The sequence below is a fragment of the Odontesthes bonariensis genome, chromosome 8 (assembly GCF_027942865.1).
Source record: "Odontesthes bonariensis isolate fOdoBon6 chromosome 8, fOdoBon6.hap1, whole genome shotgun sequence".
Classification (NCBI taxonomy): Eukaryota; Metazoa; Chordata; class Actinopteri; order Atheriniformes; family Atherinopsidae; genus Odontesthes; species Odontesthes bonariensis.
In genome coordinates, this window is record NC_134513.1 from 36,590,934 (window position 1) to 36,608,379 (window position 17,446).

General features: G+C 44.9%; 1 protein-coding gene across 2 annotated transcripts in view; it reads left to right on the forward strand.

The window, feature by feature from the left end:
• lrp6 (low density lipoprotein receptor-related protein 6) overlaps window positions 1–17,446 on the forward strand; it is a 50,640-nt gene that overhangs the window by 12,192 nt on the left and 21,002 nt on the right. Inside the window, exons 3-9 of one of the 2 annotated variants that reach the window (XM_075472343.1) lie at window positions 1,403–1,600; window positions 1,683–1,879; window positions 5,027–5,161; window positions 9,808–10,204; window positions 10,287–10,458; window positions 16,699–16,915; window positions 17,141–17,430. In XM_075472343.1, the coding sequence (XP_075328458.1) occupies window positions 1,403–1,600; window positions 1,683–1,879; window positions 5,027–5,161; window positions 9,808–10,204; window positions 10,287–10,458; window positions 16,699–16,915; window positions 17,141–17,430 (1,606 nt within the window). The remainder of the gene's footprint in view (window positions 1–1,402; window positions 1,601–1,682; window positions 1,880–5,026; window positions 5,162–9,807; window positions 10,205–10,286; window positions 10,459–16,698; window positions 16,916–17,140; window positions 17,431–17,446) is intronic. The other variant, XM_075472344.1, reaches the window with a different exon arrangement.

The following is a 17,446-nucleotide window of genomic DNA, read 5'->3' on the forward strand; positions in this document are numbered from 1 at the left end:
AGCTGAGTTACTGAGTTATCCCGAATAGCTTAGTACAAGCGCTAATGGATCCTGGCAGTATCTCCAAAATTACCACACTAAAAATCACATGCCATGAACCAAACTTCTACAGTAGTACAAATATGGTCTGTACTCACCAAACGATGCATTTGGAAGTTTGAAAATAGTCCAGGAGTTTATTATTATCATCAACACAAGCCTGATAGCTTCTCTGCAGCTAAAGCTGCGTCGACGTCACTTTCTTGATCTGGGAGCTTCAAAGTAAGATGAGGGTTGATCTACTACTGTAGACAACAAAGCAAGGCTGCTCAATTTCTCCATTGATAAAATAAATTGACAACTCTACAACATGAAAATTCATGTAGAATGTAGCATATACTTTGTTGTCTACAGTAGTAGATCAACCCTCATATTACATTGAAGCTCCCAGATCAAGGAAGTGACGTCGACGCAGCTTTAGCCCATCTGAATGTTTTTGGATGCTGTCGGTGATTTATTATTTTTGGGCATAGAGCTACGGTGTAAATCAAGGGCAAATACTAATGAGTACGTCTATTCTAAGGTAAAGTCCACACACGTAGACTTGATAGGCCCGCCAAACACTGCCGGAACGATAAGAACGAACGATATTTTACGTTCCGAACCGGTTCAGGAAGGATATGTTGGTGGCGGAACGCAAGAACGAAAACGTTAAACATGCCTGAACCGTTCGGAACGGAACGATTGAAAAATAATTTAGTTTTCAAGCCCTGGTTTAACTCTTCTTCAGTGTTACCTGTTTTTGCTTCGTACACGTGAGGAGTTGCAGCTTTACTCGTTCAGGACGTGTGAACATGTGTTAAATCAGCAGTAATGTGCGCCTGAGTGTGAACTGTGTGGGTTTGCTGTCTCACTCAGGTTAAATGAGTGGCTCCAGAATAAAGCCGGAGTTTCTCTCAGTAAACGCCATCTGCAGGTTCATATTTAGTGATGTCCTCGGGCTGAGCTCGCGTGTTTTTGTCTTTAAACACACTTCTGATCCACGGCGTTTGAAAGGTGAAAGAAACCCGTTCACGGGTGGCGTCGGCATCATCCGTCTGTGGTGTTTGGATGGCACAGGGTCCGGTTGTGATGCTCAGCCCGGTCCACACGGCACCAGAACGGGAAGAACATCGTTCATACGTGAACATGATGACACGGTTTCACCCTCTGGTTCTCTTTCAAACCGTTCCACATGTTTCTGAAGCCTTTTGGGTAATTGGACCTCTTGGGTTTTCACAGACCTGCTTGCAGATTACCGGGTTAAACGGCACCAAAGCAGCCGGCGCTCCGTTGATAACTCTCTCAGCCTCTGTTGTGGGTGGGGTTGTGTTCAGGCCGAGCTCCTCCCCTCTGATGGTTCCCGTTGTCCTTCACTCTTCAGGTTCATGTACTGGACCGACTGGGGTGAGATCCCAAAGATCGAGCGGGCCGGCATGGACGGGACCAATCGCTCTATGATCATCGACAAGGAGATCTACTGGCCCAACGGGCTGACCCTGGACTACAGCCAGCAGAAGCTGTACTGGGCCGACGCCAAACACAACTTCATCCACCGCGCCAACCTGGACGGATCCTCCAGGTACAGACGCCACCGCCAGGGTCCCGCACAGCCCGTCTGGGTGGAGCTTTGAGCTGTGACTGACGTCTGGTTTCTTTTTCAGGGAGGTGGTGGTGAAAGGGGAGCTGCCTCACCCCTTCGCCCTCACTCTGTACGAGGACACGCTCTTCTGGACCGACTGGAACACCCACTCCATCCACTCGTGCAGGAAGCAGACGGGCACGGAGCAGCGCATCGTCCACTCCGACATCTTCTCGCCGATGGACATCCACGTCTTCAGCTCCAAGAGGCAGTCCATCGGTGAGTCCAACACGCTGAGACGTTTACAGACGGGTTCTGTTCACATGGTGGTTTTCATTAGAGAAAGAGAGTTCTTAGAAAACCTAGAGAATTAAAAGAGGTAAATGTGGTATTAATGGATTTATTGATGATACTGAACTATTTCAAATTATTTTAAAGTTATTTTAACTTCAACTTTGGCTGAAAGTCTCTAAAATCAGAAACTAAAACAACGCCAGAGAAGTTTGTGAACCTTAAAACAATGACGTTGGTGACTTCGGAGCGAAAGAATAGGGATGCAACGATCCGCTTTTTTCACCTCTTGATACGATATCTGAGGTTTAGTATCGGCCGATACAGAAAAACAGCAGAATTCTGGTAACAAACAGTAAGTTTCATTGTGTGGAAAAGACTGGGATCATTCTTTAGTGCAAGGCAGGTTTATCTGTAGAGCACAATTCAAAATGCTTTACAGCTACATAAAACCACAAGAAGGCAAATAGAATCAATCCATAAAACATAAAAAATAATCATTAATTAATTAATTAAAAAGTGAACAGTGCAGATTAAATACTTTCTGGTGTCATATGCACAGCTAAATATAACCTTTTTCAGCCTGGATTTAAACATTGTCAGAGTTGAGGCCTGTCTCACATCTGCTGGAAGACTGTTCGGAAACGCAACCTCACCTTGTTTCGTCCTGACTCTGGGCACCAGCAGGAGACCCCTCCCTGAGGTTCTCAGAGCCCGAGTTGGTTCATTTGGCTCTAACATGTCAGAGATGTACTTTGGCGCTTGACCATGAAGAGACTTGTACACAAGTAGAGCTGTTTTAAAGTCTATTCTCTGAGCGACAGGAAGCCAGTGCAGAGACCTGAGCACTGGACTAATATGGTCGTATTTCCTGGTTCTGGTCAGGACTCGAGCAGCAGCGTTCTGGATGTACTGCAGCTGTCTTACAGCCCGTTTAGAGCCCAGTGAGCAGGCCGTTACAGCAGTCTAACCTGCTGGAGACAAACGCATGGATCAGTCTTTCTAAGTCTGGTTTAGACACTATTCCTTTGATTCTGGCAATGTTTTTTAGATGGTAAAAAGCTGCTGATGTTACAGATTTAATGTGGCTGTTAAAGTTCAGGTCTGAGTCCAAAATTACCCCGAGATTTCTAACTTGATAGTTAGGTTTTAGAGAGAGAGTCTCAAGGTGACTGATAACTAGAGGTGCACCGAAATAAAAATTTGTGGCCGAAACCGAATAATAATTAATCACTTGGCCGAAAACCGAAACCGAATATAACAGTTCAGTTAAGTTATCAAAAGTTAGATTTTTCACCATTTTGAAATATTGCTTAAATCTACGCCTTACAATAAATGTTTAGACATGTTTTTCAAAGAAAATAAATGTTTATTTGAAATCTTCAAAAGTTATTACTAATATCTATTAACTAGAGATAAGTTTCATTAATTCCCATTTTCAATTCATTCTGGGTTTTTTTTCATTCATTTCATACAACAACAAAAAATACAACATATTATAAAAGCGTTCCAACACAAAAATGTAAAAACATGCAATATAACAAATTATCTGAGTGTCCTTTTTGGCATAGAGTCTAGGTAGCCTGCTCCTTCAGGAACAGTGGCAGCATTTTTTGTAGTTTGTGTGTTTTGCCTTTAAGTGATATTTTGGACTGAAACTACTACGGTGAGAAGACAATTCAACTTGGCTGTAAATGCAGGAGTTTTTAAAAAATGTATTGTGAAATGCATGCTTTTACGTTGAAACAAGTAAAACAGGAAGTAGCACCGGTTAGCTCCGAGAGCTTCACACAGAGACCGAGGAGCACCTGTAACGTGATGTTACCTGCTAGTTTATTTTTATTTTATTACTCCATGCTTCGTGGTGTTTGCTGTAACTGTGTGAATGTGATGCAGAGGAGAAGTGTAAGTTAAAGAATTCTAGTTCTGACCCTGCAGATTGCCTCTGGGGAATGACTCTGCCGTTGGTTGAGAAGCAGCTAAAGTGGCCAGTATTACTTTGATTATTTATTGGTACCAGCGACAATGCTAAGAGTGCTATTTCTTTAATAATTACAACAACTAATGTTGTATTTTATTTTGTTTACTTGTTTGCTTGAACATTTAGTTCTACGGTGTTGATGTGGCGTTAATAAACATCTGTGAAAAGAACCGGAGTCTCGCATTGAATCAATGGGCGGCATATTAGCAGAGTTTACAGATGACTTTGGTTCTGTCGACTCCGCCGTCTGGAAGTGGATAATTTTGCGTCGCCACTATTCGGCCTCCGATTCGGCCACTCATTTGGCTTTCGGCCGAAAGCCGAATGCGTTTTTTTTTTTGCGTTTTCGGCCGAATATTTTCGGTTGCCGAATATTTGGTGCACCTCTACTGATAACACTTTCTCTTTGTTTCTGGGGGCCACAGACAATGATTTCAGTTTTGTCTGAGTTTAGCTGGAGAAAATTGTTTTGCATCCACACACTGATCTGTTCGATGCAGCGACACAATGTATCTACAGGCCCGTGTTCTCCTGCCGTCAGTGATACGTAGATCTGAGTGTCATCTGCATAGTTGTGGTAGGACACATTATAGCTGCGTATTAGCTGGCCTAGTGGAAAGATGTACAGATTGGGCAACATCAGACTTAAGAAACATTTCTTTCCTATTTTTTTAAAAAACAAATAAACAGATATAAATGTACTGAATTACTTATTTATTTAATAATTGTGCACGAGTAGAACAATCTTAACCATAAAAATATATGGCTGTGGATCGGCCCATTGTCACAATAGCCAAACTCAAATTTTCTTCGATATCAGTACAGATATCCGATCCAAATATTGGATCTGTGCATCTCCACTGAAGAACATAAAAATTCCAAAAATCTCTGATGTTACTATAAATCTAAGCTAAGAAATCGCATATTTAGATATGATTGTTTTCAGATATCTTCTCGTGCTGGTTTCTGTTTGTACAGTTTAAGATGTGAAAGGTTTGTGAGGATCATCGTTACTTTATGTCTGATATCTGAAGTCTTTCTTGGTTTGTCACACAGCCTCAGAGTGACTAGACATGATTTCCAGATGTGTGGCAGCTGCTGAGGTTGATGTTGTGACATATTGATGAAGGTAACTGTAGTTTCTGTGTTGTCAGCAGTAAACGGCCCCTGTTCCCAAAGCAACGGAGGATGCTCCCACCTCTGCCTCCTCTCCCCAACCAGGCCCTTCTACCAGTGTGCCTGTCCCACCGGTGTCCAGCTGCTGGAGGACGGAAAGACCTGCAGAAATGGTAAGAACGCCCGTCAGCTGCATCACTTTGGTTCAGTTTAAAGTGACATATTCTGCCTTTTTTCTGTTTTATTGACATGTATGAGACAGGATTTGGTCTAAATACCAGTTGGTTTAGGCTCAGTGGCTCCCAGTCTCAGTCATGTTTCAACTCCTCTTTGTTGAATTTAGTTAGCATCAGATGCTAGCAAACAATGCTTTCTCATCAACAGTGATGGACCAAGCCAGAGATGTACACAGCGTGACTCGTAGTAATGCATGTGTACCGTTAATTGCTGCGTTTAAACACTTTGGATATATTAACTTCATTAAACAATTGTACTCGGAGACCTACATGTTTATCAGAAACATGCCGATGATGTAATGTTTCCACCAGGAGCTGGCTTCATCCGTCCAGCAGGGTGGATGTGAGTGGGCGGGGCTTAACAGAGGAGGCGGAGTCAACTTAAGGAGTGATGACTTTAGAAATGAAAATCATAACGGCTCGTTAAATGAGAAACTTTCAGACAAAGGGGAACTAAATAAATACCAGGGTTGTGTTTTTGGGGAGTTTTACACCTGCTGGTGACCTCAGACACCCTGATATATGCTCCCAGGAACAGGAAGAAGGAGTTTTACACCTGCTGGTGACCTCAGACGCCCTGATATATGCTCCCAGGAACAGGAAGAAGGAGTTTTACACCTGCAGGTGACCTCAGACGCCCTGATATATGCTCCCAGGAACAGGAAGAAGGAGTTTTACACCTGCTGGTGACTTGAGACGCCCTGATATATGCTCCCAGGAACAGGAAGAAGGAGTTTTACACCTGCTGGTGACTTCAGACGCCCTGATATATGCTCCCAGGAACAGGAAGAAGGAGTTTTACACCTGCTGGTGACTTCAGACGCCCTGATAAATGCTCCCAGGAACAGGAAGAAGGAGTTTTACACCTGCAGGTGACCTCAGACGCCCTGATATATGCTCCCAGGAACAGGAAGGAGGAGTTTTACACCTGCTGGTGACTTCAGACGCCCTGATATATGCTCCCAGGAACAGGAAGAAGGAGTTTTACACCTGCTGGTGACTTGAGACGCCCTGATATATGCTCCTAGGAACAGGAAGAAGGAGTTTTACACCTGCAGGTGACCTCAGACGCCCTGATATATGCTCCCAGGAACAGGGAGAAGGAGTTTTACACCTGCTGGTGACCTCAGACGCCCTGATATATGCTCCCAGGAACAGGAAGAAGGAGTTTTACACCTGCTGGTGACCTCAGACGCCCTGATATATGCTCCCAGGAACAGGAAGAAGGAGTTTTACACCTGCTGGTGACTTCAGACACCCTGATATATGCTCCCAGGAACAGGAAGAAGGAGTTTTACACAAGCTGGTGACTTCAGACGCCCTGATATATGCTCCCAGGAACAGGAAGAAGGAGTTTTACACAAGCTGGTTACTTCAGACGCCCTGATATATGCTCCCAGGAACAGGAAGAAGGAGTTTTACACAAGCTGGTGACCTCAGACGCCCTGATATATGCTCCCAGGAACAGGAAGAAGGAGTTTTACACCTGCTGGTGACTTGAGACGCCCTGATATATGCTCCCAGGAAAAGGAAGAAGGAGTTTTACACCTGCTGGTGACTTCAGACGCCCTGATATATGCTCCCAGGAACAGGAAGAAGGAGTTTTACACCTGCTGGTGACCTCAGACGCCCTGATATATGCTCCCAGGAACAGGAAGAAGGAGTTTTACACCTGCTGGTGACTTTAGACGCCCTGATATATGCTCCCAGGAACAGGAAGAAGGAGTTTTACACCTGTTGGTGACTTCAGACGCCTTTATATATGCTCCCAGGAACAGGAAGAAGGAGTTTTACACCTGCTGGTGACCTCAGACGCCCTGATATATGCTCCCAGGAACAGGGAGAAGGAGTTTTACACCTGCTGGTGACTTCAGACGCCCTGATATATGCTCCCAGGAACAGGAAGGAGTTTTACACCTGCTGGTGACCTCAGACGCCCTGATATATGCTCCCAGGAACAGGAAGAAGGAGTTTTACACCTGCTGGTGACCTCAGACGCCCTGATATATGCTCCCAGGAACAGGAAGAAGGAGTTTTACACCTGCTGGTGACCTCAGACGCCCTGATATATGCTCCCAGGAACAGGAAGAAGGAGTTTTACACCTGCTGGTGACCTCAGACGCCTTGATATATGCTCCCAGGAACAGGAAGGTGGAGTTGTACACAATATGTCACCTTTAAATCAGTCTCTGGGATATTTTCTGTCCCATCCTGAGACCGTGGTGGTGTTTAAGTAGGTCTAATTTTGTACTACTTCACATGGTTTTCCTCCTTCAGTTTGTTTCATTTAACAACTTCAGTCTGAGTCTGTCATCAGCCAACAGATGCAAATATTTCCTCCCAGTTGAGCTGATCAGGAGCAGGTCGTGTGTGAGTTTTACATGTTTCTTCATTGTTTTCTGTTTTTTGGCAGTAACGAGTTCTCCTGGATGTTCATTTGTTGCATTAGGAACACTCTGGATAAACCAACCTTCCACAGTGAGATTATAGACGTATTAAAGTCGAGCTCAGAGCTCACAACTGGCCCTGATAAAGTGTGTTTATTGATATCTGTTTGATTTAGAGTGAAAACTCCTGCAGAGGAAGCTCTGTTTGGCTTCAGGAAACAGAAAAAGACCCAAATATTTCTGACGTGCGTCAGTGAAAGACGTAGAAATTGACAGATTATCTCTGATTTTCAGAAAGACAAAAAAAGCCAAAACGATCTTTCTTGTGTAACCGTAGAGAAGAATTCAGCCCAAACATGCAGATTGGATCCATTAGTGTGTGAGCTGCTGCCAAACCTCATTAACTTTTCCTCTAATTTAAAAACTGCACTAACACGCTCACTTCTTTCCACCCTCTTGTTGTTGTCGACTCGTTGTGGCTTAAGGTGGCGGTTGGCTGACCTGCTGTTGCCATGGTAGGCCCCCCTCTGCCTCCTCTATTTACATTTTTTGGTCGGGTAACCCTCGCCTGCAGAGCGATGGAGTTTTGAAGGCAGGGGGGCTTTTGTGAGGGAAGGGATCACATGTTCCCCCCGCAGACAAAGCCCCCTTTCACTGCCGGGGTTTAACTGTTGCGGTGGAGGGTTCGTGTGGGTCTGCAGCAGCGAGCCGCCGCCTCAGACTGAGATGAAGGCCTCAAGTCTGTTGTTTGGCTGTGAATCTGCAGCCTCTCTTCTGGCTCCAGGAGAATATCTCTCTGAACTAAAAGTTCTGAAGCTATTGCATCAGGGCTTTGATGAAATGCAGGATAGTTTGTTTATCTCACATCAGCTAAAACTACTAAAAAGTTGTAGATGAAATAAGCTTATTGATTTATATTTGGTGTCACTTTCACCATCAATCTGGAACCAGATTGCAGCAGCAGCTTAACTGCTGTGGGCCGGGATGTTTCAGGATCACCTGAGCCATCCCTAACTATAACCTTTATCAGAAAGGAAAGTTTTAAGCCTGGTCTTAAAGGTAGAGAGGGTGTCTGCTTCCTGAAGCCAAACTGGCAGCTGGTTCCACAGAGAGGGGCCTGATAACTGAAGGCTCTGCCTCCCAAACTGGCAGCTGGTTCCACAGAGAGGGGCCTGATAACTGAAGGCTCTGCCTCCCAAACTGGCAGCTGGTTCCACAGAGAGGGGCCTGATAACTGAAGGCTCTGCCTCCCAAACTGGCAGCTGGTTCCACAGAGAGGGGCCTGATAACTGAAGGCTCTGCCTCCCAAACTGGCAGCTGGTTCCACAGAGAGGGGCCTGATAACTGAAGGCTCTGCCTCCCAAACTGGCAGCTGGTTCCACAGAGAGGGGCCTGATAACTGAAGGCTCTGCCTCCCAAACTGGCAGCTGGTTCCACAGAGAGGGGCCTGATAACTAAAGGCTTTGCCTCCCAAACTGGCAGCTGGTTCCACAGAGAGGGGCCTGATAACTGAAGGCTCTGCCTCCCAAACTGGCAGCTGGTTCCACAGAGAGGGGCCTGATAACTGAAGGCTCTGCCTCCCAAACTGGCAGCTGGTTCCACAGAGAGGGGCCTGATAACTGAAGGCTCTGCCTCCCATTCTACTTTTAGAAACTCTGGGAACCTCAAGTAAACCTGCAGTTTGGGAACGAAGTGCTCTGTTAGGAAAATATCTTACAATGAGATCTTTAAGATATGATGGAGCTCGGTCATTAAGAGCTTTATATGTAAGGAGAAGAATCTTAAATTCTATTCTGAATTTAACAGGGAGCCAATGAAGAGAAGCTAAAACTGGAGAAATATGATCTCTCCTGTTAGTTCTCATCAGAACTCTGGCTGCAGCATTTTGGATCAACTGAAGGCTTTTCAGAGAATATGTGGGACAGCCCAATAATAAAGAATTACAGTAGTCCAATCCTGAAGTAACAAATGCATGAATTAGTTTTTCTGCATCACTCTGAGACAAGATGTTCCTGATTTTAACAATATTACGAAGGTGAAAGAAGGCAGTCCTAGAAACCTGTTTTATATGCGAGTCAAATGATAAATTCTGGTCAAAAATAACTCCGAGGTTCCTCACTGTAGAACCATCTAAATGTGGTTCAGAGCAGCTCTGTGTATGGCCAACCTGACCGTGGTGATGCTCCTCCCCCTCAGGTGCGACTCAGATGCTGCTGCTGGCGCGGCGGACAGACCTGCGGCGGATCTCTCTGGACACGCCAGACTTCACCGACATCATCCTGCAGGTGGACGACATCCGCCACGCCATCGCCATCGACTACGACCCGGTGGAGGGCTACATCTACTGGACGGACGACGACGTGAAGGCCATCCGCCGCTCCCAGCTGGACGGCAGCGACTCGCAGTTTGTGGTCACATCCCAGGTGAACCATCCCGATGGCATCGCCGTGGACTGGATCGCCCGTAACCTCTACTGGACCGACACCGGGACCGATCGCATCGAGGTGACCCGGCTCAACGGCACCATGCGCAAGATCCTGATCTCAGAAGACCTGGACGAGCCCAGAGCCATCGTACTGGACCCTGTGGCCGGGTGAGTCTAACGCCTGGAGAGGAGAACGTCCGTGCTGGTCAGGGCCAACTCTGGTTTCACTTCATTTGCTTCTGTGTCACAGGTACATGTACTGGACTGACTGGGGCGAGGTGCCGAAGATCGAGCGAGCCGACCTGGACGGGATGGAGCGCTTGGTCATGGTGAACACGTCTCTGGGCTGGCCCAACGGGCTCGCTCTCGATTATGATGAACGCAAAATCTACTGGGGAGACGCCAAGACGGACAAGATCGAGGTTGGTGTTTGGTTTGCTGGTGGTTCTGCTCCAGAAATGTTTAAACACCGAAGTACATTTTAGAATTAACCATGATCATGATTTGATGTTCATATCAAAGCAAAAGAGCTTAAACATCCCACTTCTGAGGGACAGTGAATGCAGCATCATCTGAAGATGAAGTTGGGTGGAGGATCTATGAGCCCACTTCACACACAGTACGTCCCCTTTAAAGAAGCAGGAAAATCCCAGAAACCTTTAAATCAGCTCTGATATTCAGATGTTTTTGTCTTTTTAAAGATATGGTTGTTTTAGATGTTATCAGCTGTTAGCTGCCTTACAGCTGATAACATCTAAAACAACCATATCTTTAAAAAGACAACATGACTTCAGGCTTGGTTTGAACTAGTTTTACATTTGTCTTTAGACCTGGTTATGGTCTCGGTTTAGACTGGATTCAGATTTGTTGTGTCCTGGCTTTCTTTAGACTTTTTAGGCGGGGTTTAGAGCACTTCTGCCTTGGTTTTAGATTGATTTTGGACATTTTGTTTTTAATTGCTTTAAAGAGTTTTTGTTTTTTTTAAACCGGTTTAACTCCTGGTCTTGTTTAGACCTGGCCTATTCATTCCCATTCACATTGGATTCAGACTTGATTTTAGAAGGCCCCCGCTCTGAGGAGGACGCATCAGTCCTGTTTGTGTCTGAGCATTCTAAGCTGGTCGTCAGGCTTCCACCTTCGGCCTCACGCCGACCATCGGCTTAGCTGGGAGGAGACGTCCTGACGCTCCGGTCTGAAACGCGCCTCCCATCGTGTTGGAGCTGCTTTTCACTGCTCTGCTCTCCCTCTTCTGGGGGTGGTGGGGCCCCACCTGAGCTCCCCTCTGCGGGGCCCCTGCCGGCCTCCCTCCCCTCAGCCTCTTCCTCCTCAGAGGACCTAGTTTTTGCGGCGAGAGCCCACATCTGGTTCCGATTGCGGCCTGCACTCCAGCTGCGGTCGGCTCTGTTTAGAATAGACCCAGAATCTGAAACCGTTGCCGCACTGCGGTCAAACTCCCAAACCAGCGGAGACCTTCTGGCTGAGGCCATCGCACTGAGGATGGAAACTTCACTTTATATTTATCCTCCACGTTCCTGCGAGTCTGAGTGTTGGAGGATGTTTTGAAGGATGGCAGGCGGCCACGCGGGGCCGTCCTGCCGCCAGCGAATGGCGGCGCTCCACGCGGCGCTGATGGGTGGACGGATGCTGCGCAGATTACAGGCCTCGCTGGTTTCGAGTTTCTGCAGATTCCTGACATTTTTCCACCGCTAACACTTGGAGCTTCTCGGCATGTTTCAGGAATCTTATCGGCCTGAACTCAGGTGTCCTCAGATCAGATTTCTCAGCTCGTGGGATGTTTTTCAGCAAAGAGGATGACCTGAAAAACTTTTTCTGCTCAGATAACATCTGAAACTTCTCGGTTCTGTGAAGAATTGGTTCATAAAAAACTGCCTCTGACTCACAGGAGGTCACTTAAAACATGTGACGACTGTAAATCTGATCTGAGAGCTGCATAATTTGACAGTTTTTATCCCTGATAGGGTGATCAGGTGACAGCAAGGATGTGTCACGTTCAGCTTTCAGAGATTTTATCTTTTTAAATATTCACATATTAGCATGATGAGGGCAATAAGAAGCCAAAAGTGGGTGATGTGAAGCTTTAAAACGTTTAAAAAGCAGCTTTAAAAGAGGCTCCAAAACAACAAAATGAAGCATCTTGTGTCATGGATTAGTTGGGAAGTTAGTCCGGTCACATCTCTCCTTTAAAGCCAAAGTGTAAACTTCTGAAATACGTCACATTTCTGCAGATTGTATTGATGAATATGATTTTGCATAAAATCAAGAGAATTATGGACAACCCTGAACATCCTCTCCATGAGACTGTTATCAGAAAACAGAGTCTCTTCAGTCAAAGGCTTCTTCAGTTTGGATGCAAAACGGACCGCTACAGGAAATCATTCCTGCCCACAGCCATCAGCATCTATAATAACTCCTTGATTTAATTGAGTTACATCAACATTTAATTTCCCTCTGGGATAAATAAAGTATTTTTGAATTGAATTTGAATTTGAATTTGAATTTGAATTGAATGAATAGGATCATTAAAGTTCTGTTATCCTCCATTAGAACTGATCAAATAGCTGTTAAATGGGTTTTTATCTGCTCATTCTGAAAGTGTACCGACAGATCGTCAATCTTAAATGAATCGGATCCAATCGGGTGCTGAATAACTTCCAGGGTTGGGTTAGATGATGTTATGTTGCAGTTTCTGCGTCAGTTGTGTGATTTTGGACCATAGTTCAGTCACTGGAGGCTGGAAGGGTCTGAGCTACAGATGTTAAAGCATCTTCTGGTGAGGGGACGGTGTACATTCATGCAGCTGAAGTCCCAATAAAGCTGCTCTCATTCGTGCTGTGGTTGGCATGGAAACGGATGAGTGTTATATTGAGATGTTAAACCCAGAAGGCGTTTAAAGTACCTGTGCCGGTGCATTCAGGGCCTGAGAGGAAACAGAAACCTTGTTTGGTTAGAAGATAATAAAAACTAGTTCTAACGGTGTGTTTAAGGTCAGTGACATTGTCTGATTGAGCCGTCAGACAGAGCAGAAGAATGCTGGGTGGGTGTGGCCTACACATGCTGCTGTTGTTTGTTTACTTGGGCTGTTGCTTGTAATTAGCGGCGCTGCGATGTGCTGCCAGGTCGGCCGGGCCGCTCTGAGCGCGCTCAGTCTCCACTCGATGCCCCCCCAGATGTGCAGTGTTTCCCGGTGAGGCGGCACGCAACCGCTCTGCTGCTTTGTTTGGACCAGGCTGGTTCTGATGCTGCTGGAATCTGGTTCTGGAGGTTTACGGGCTGTCTGGAAAGTTTTCCACCTTTTTGTTTACTTTCATCATAAAGTGGATCCAGTCTGCACATGATCAGCACACGCAGAGCAAATCATGCTCCTTTATTACTGAAACCGTTGTAGGTACCAGATCGGCTCGGGGTCCGTCGTCTGTTGTACACGTCACACAATATGGCTGTACGCTTGAATGGGAGTCCATTGTGATTGGCTGAGCCCACACTACAATAATTTATTTTCTTTCAGTTTTTACTATATGTGGAGGTATGAATATGTGAAGTTAAAAAACCAAACTGTTTACTTTGAAGTATGTCATTGTTCTGTCTATGTGACATGTTTAAATAATTAAAAAAAAACAAAAAAAACATTGCGATTAGCTGTACGTCGAACCGAACAGTTGAGATTGGCTAGTTTTTTTTCTTTCATCTTATAACCTTATTTGTCCCTTGAACATGTGCAACCTGATTTACCTTTGTGTATACATGCCACATGTTTCTGTACATTTAGTTAAAAAAATTTAATGAAAAAGTTGAGATTGGCTCAGACAAACTTCGTTGCGTTCAACTTTCACGACAGATAGATAGAGAGATAGATAGATGGATAGATAGATAGACATGCCATTTCTTTAAGCTAATTTTTCAGTGTGTGTATTTGTCTTATTTACCTAGACTGTATGTATGTGTGTGTATATATATATATATATATATATATATATATATATATATATATATATATACATATATATATATATATATATATATATATATATACAGCCTTGACGTTGACGAAGGTACAACCCCTGGCAAAAATGATGGAATCACCGGCCTCGGAGGATGTTCATTCAGTTGTTTCATTTTGTAGAAAAAAAGCAGATCACAGACATGACACAAAACTAAAGTCATTTCAAATGGCAACTTTCTGGCTTTAAGAAACACTAAAAGAAATCAAGAAAAAAAATTGGCAGTGGCAATCAGTAACAGTTACATTTTTAGACCAAGCAGAGGGAAAAAAATATGGAATCACTCAATTCTGAGAAAAAAATTATGGAATCACCCTATAAATTTTCATCCCCAAAACTAACACCTGCATCAAATTAGATCTGCTCGTTAGTCTGCATCTACAAAGGAGTGATCACACCTTGGAGAGCTGTTGCACCAAGTGGACAGACATGAATCATGGCTCCAACACGAGAGATGTCAATTGAAACAAAGGAGAGGATTATCAAACTCTTAAAAGAGTGTAAATCATCACGCAATGTTGCAAAAGAAATTGGTTGTTCACAGTCAGCTGTGTCTAAAATCTGGACCAAATACAAACAACATGGGAAGGTTGTTAAAGGCAAACATACTGGTAGACCAAGGAAGACATCAAAGCGTCAAGAGAGAAAACTTAAAGCAATATGTCTCAAAAACCGAAAATGCACAACAAAACAAATGAGGAACGAATGGGAGGAAACTGGAGTCTGTGACCGAACTGTAAGAAACCTTTACATACAGAAAAGCTAAACGAAAGCCATCATCAACACCAAAACAGAAAAAAACAAGGTTACAATGGGCTAAGGAAAAGCAATCGTGGACTGAGTCGTTTCTCTCCACAGTCGCCTCAGGCACGCTCAGGACGGGAGATTGGACCGAGGGAAAAAAAAGGTTTCAGTGCAATCTGTTGGTTTCCTTAGCTAGGAAATTGTGTTTGAATTGGCTCTATGTGAACGAATTGAATTATTTTATGAATAATTATGATTACAATTAATTGAATTCCTTGAATTGGACTTTATTATCTAAGTGCCTTGAGATGACATTTGTTGTATTTGGCGCTATATAAATAAAAATGAATTGAATTGAATTGACTGTGGATGACTGGATGAAAGTCATATTCAGTGATGAATCTCGAATCTGCATTGGGCAAGGTGATGATGCTGGAACTTTTGTTTGGTGCCGTTCCAATGAGATTTATAAAGATGACTGCCTGAAGAGAACATGCAAATTTCCACAGTCATTGATGATATGGGGGTGCATGTCAGGTAAAGGCCCTGGGGAGATGGCTGTCATTACATCTTCAATAAATGCACAAGTTTATGTTGCTATTTTGGACAATTTTCTTATCCCATCAATTGAAAGGATGTTTGGGGATGATGAAATCATTTTTCAAGATGATAATGCATCTTGCCATAGAGCAAAAACTGAAAACATTCCTTGTGCAGTCCATGACGAGGCTCCAACCTGCAAAGCTGATCTGGCAACAGCAATCAGAGAAAGTTGGAGCCAGATTGATGAAGAGTACTGTTTGTCACTCATTAAGTCCATGCCTCAGAGACTGCAAGCTGTTATAAAAGCCAGAGGTGGTGCAACAAAATACTAGTGATGTGTTTGAGCGTTTTTGTTTTTCATGATTCCATCATTTTTTCCTCAGAATTGAGTGATTCCATATTTTTTTCCCTCTGCTTGGTCTAAAAAAGTAACCTTTACTGACTGCCACAATTTTTTTTTCTTGATTTCTTTTAGTGTTTCTTAAAGCCAGAAAGTTGCCATTTGTGTCATGTCTGTGATCTGCTTTTTTTTCTACAAAATGAAACAACTGAATGAACATCCTCCGAGGCCGGTGATTCCATCATTTTTGCCAGGGGTTGTAGTCCGGCTAGTTGGCAGGGGCCACATAAAAATAAAGCGTTTTGCTTCTCAGAACAATATGCGTTCAAAAGAGTAAAACGTTTGCATCACAAAATCGTTCTCCAGAAAAAATCAGACCTCACAATCGCCTGCCGCTATTTTCTCTCCTTCATATCACTGCCTGCTGCCGACAGCCTCGCCTGTTACGGTGTTTGCTGCTCGGTCTGCACGGTCTACACAGCACGCAGTTATACGAAGGGAGAGGAAATAGTCAAACAGAAGCTATTTAATAAAATGTCATCTTCAATAGCTAAAATGGATAAAAATAAAATAATTAATTCATAAAGGTCTTTAAAAGCTCTTAAATTTAACTGTAACAGACGTTATCAGTCCCTCTCATGGCTGAGGAGGAATCTCGGCCCACTCTTCTTTCCAGCTCTGCTTCAGCTCATTGAGGTTTGCAGCTTTGGTTTCTGCACGGCTCTCTGAAGGTGCCACCACAGCATCTCAGTCAGGCTGAGGTCTGGACTCTGACTGGACCATTGCAACACCTTGATTCTTCTCTTTTGTCCTCTGAAACTAAAACACGATGAGCTTCTTTTACTAAAAAGTGGATTAGATGGAGCTGAAATTAGAGCGCCCTTCACTTACAGACGGAGTTCTTTAAAGTAAGAGTTGACTATGATTTGATTTGGATGATGTCCGTCGTCACATCGTGGTGAATCCTCCTCTGACGGTTTAAAGCTGAACTTCCTTCTGTCTCTGCGCGTCTGCAGGTGATGAACATGGACGGGACGGGTCGACGGGTGCTGGTGGAGGACAAACTTCCTCACATCTTCGGCTTCACCCTGCTGGGGGACTACATCTACTGGACGGACTGGCAGCGACGCAGCATCGAGCGCGTCCACAAACGCACCGCCGAGAGGGAGTTCATCATCGACCAGCTGCCCGACCTCATGGGCCTCAAGGCCGCCAACATGCACCAGGTCTTCGGTGAGTTCAGGACGCTGGGCTCATGTGGGTGTGAGTGACATCATCGGGAGTGAGGAGCCTGGGGTATAACCTTCTTACATTCTGCTTTAACCTCGCGTTCAAACTGAAAAGAATCGGCTTTGAAGAGTCGCACGGTCCCATCTTCAGTTCTGCTCGCCATACTCCAGCCTTTAGACCTTCTGTTCGGTTCTGGTGGATCTTGAAGTGTGCTTTTCTGATTTCCAGGAACAAACCCGTGTGCTGAGAACAACGGCGGCTGCAGCCACCTCTGCCTTTACAAGCCGCAGGGCGTGCAGTGCGGCTGCCCCATCGGTCTGGAGCTCATCGCCGACATGAGGACCTGCATCGTGCCCGAGGCCTTCCTGCTCTTCTCCCGCCACACGGACATCCGCCGCATCTCCCTGGAGACCAACAACAACAACGTGGCCATCCCGCTCACCGGCGTCAAGGAGGCGTCCGCGCTCGACTTCGACGTCACTGACAATCGGATCTACTGGACCGACATCACTCTGAAGGTGGGTTTAGAACCGA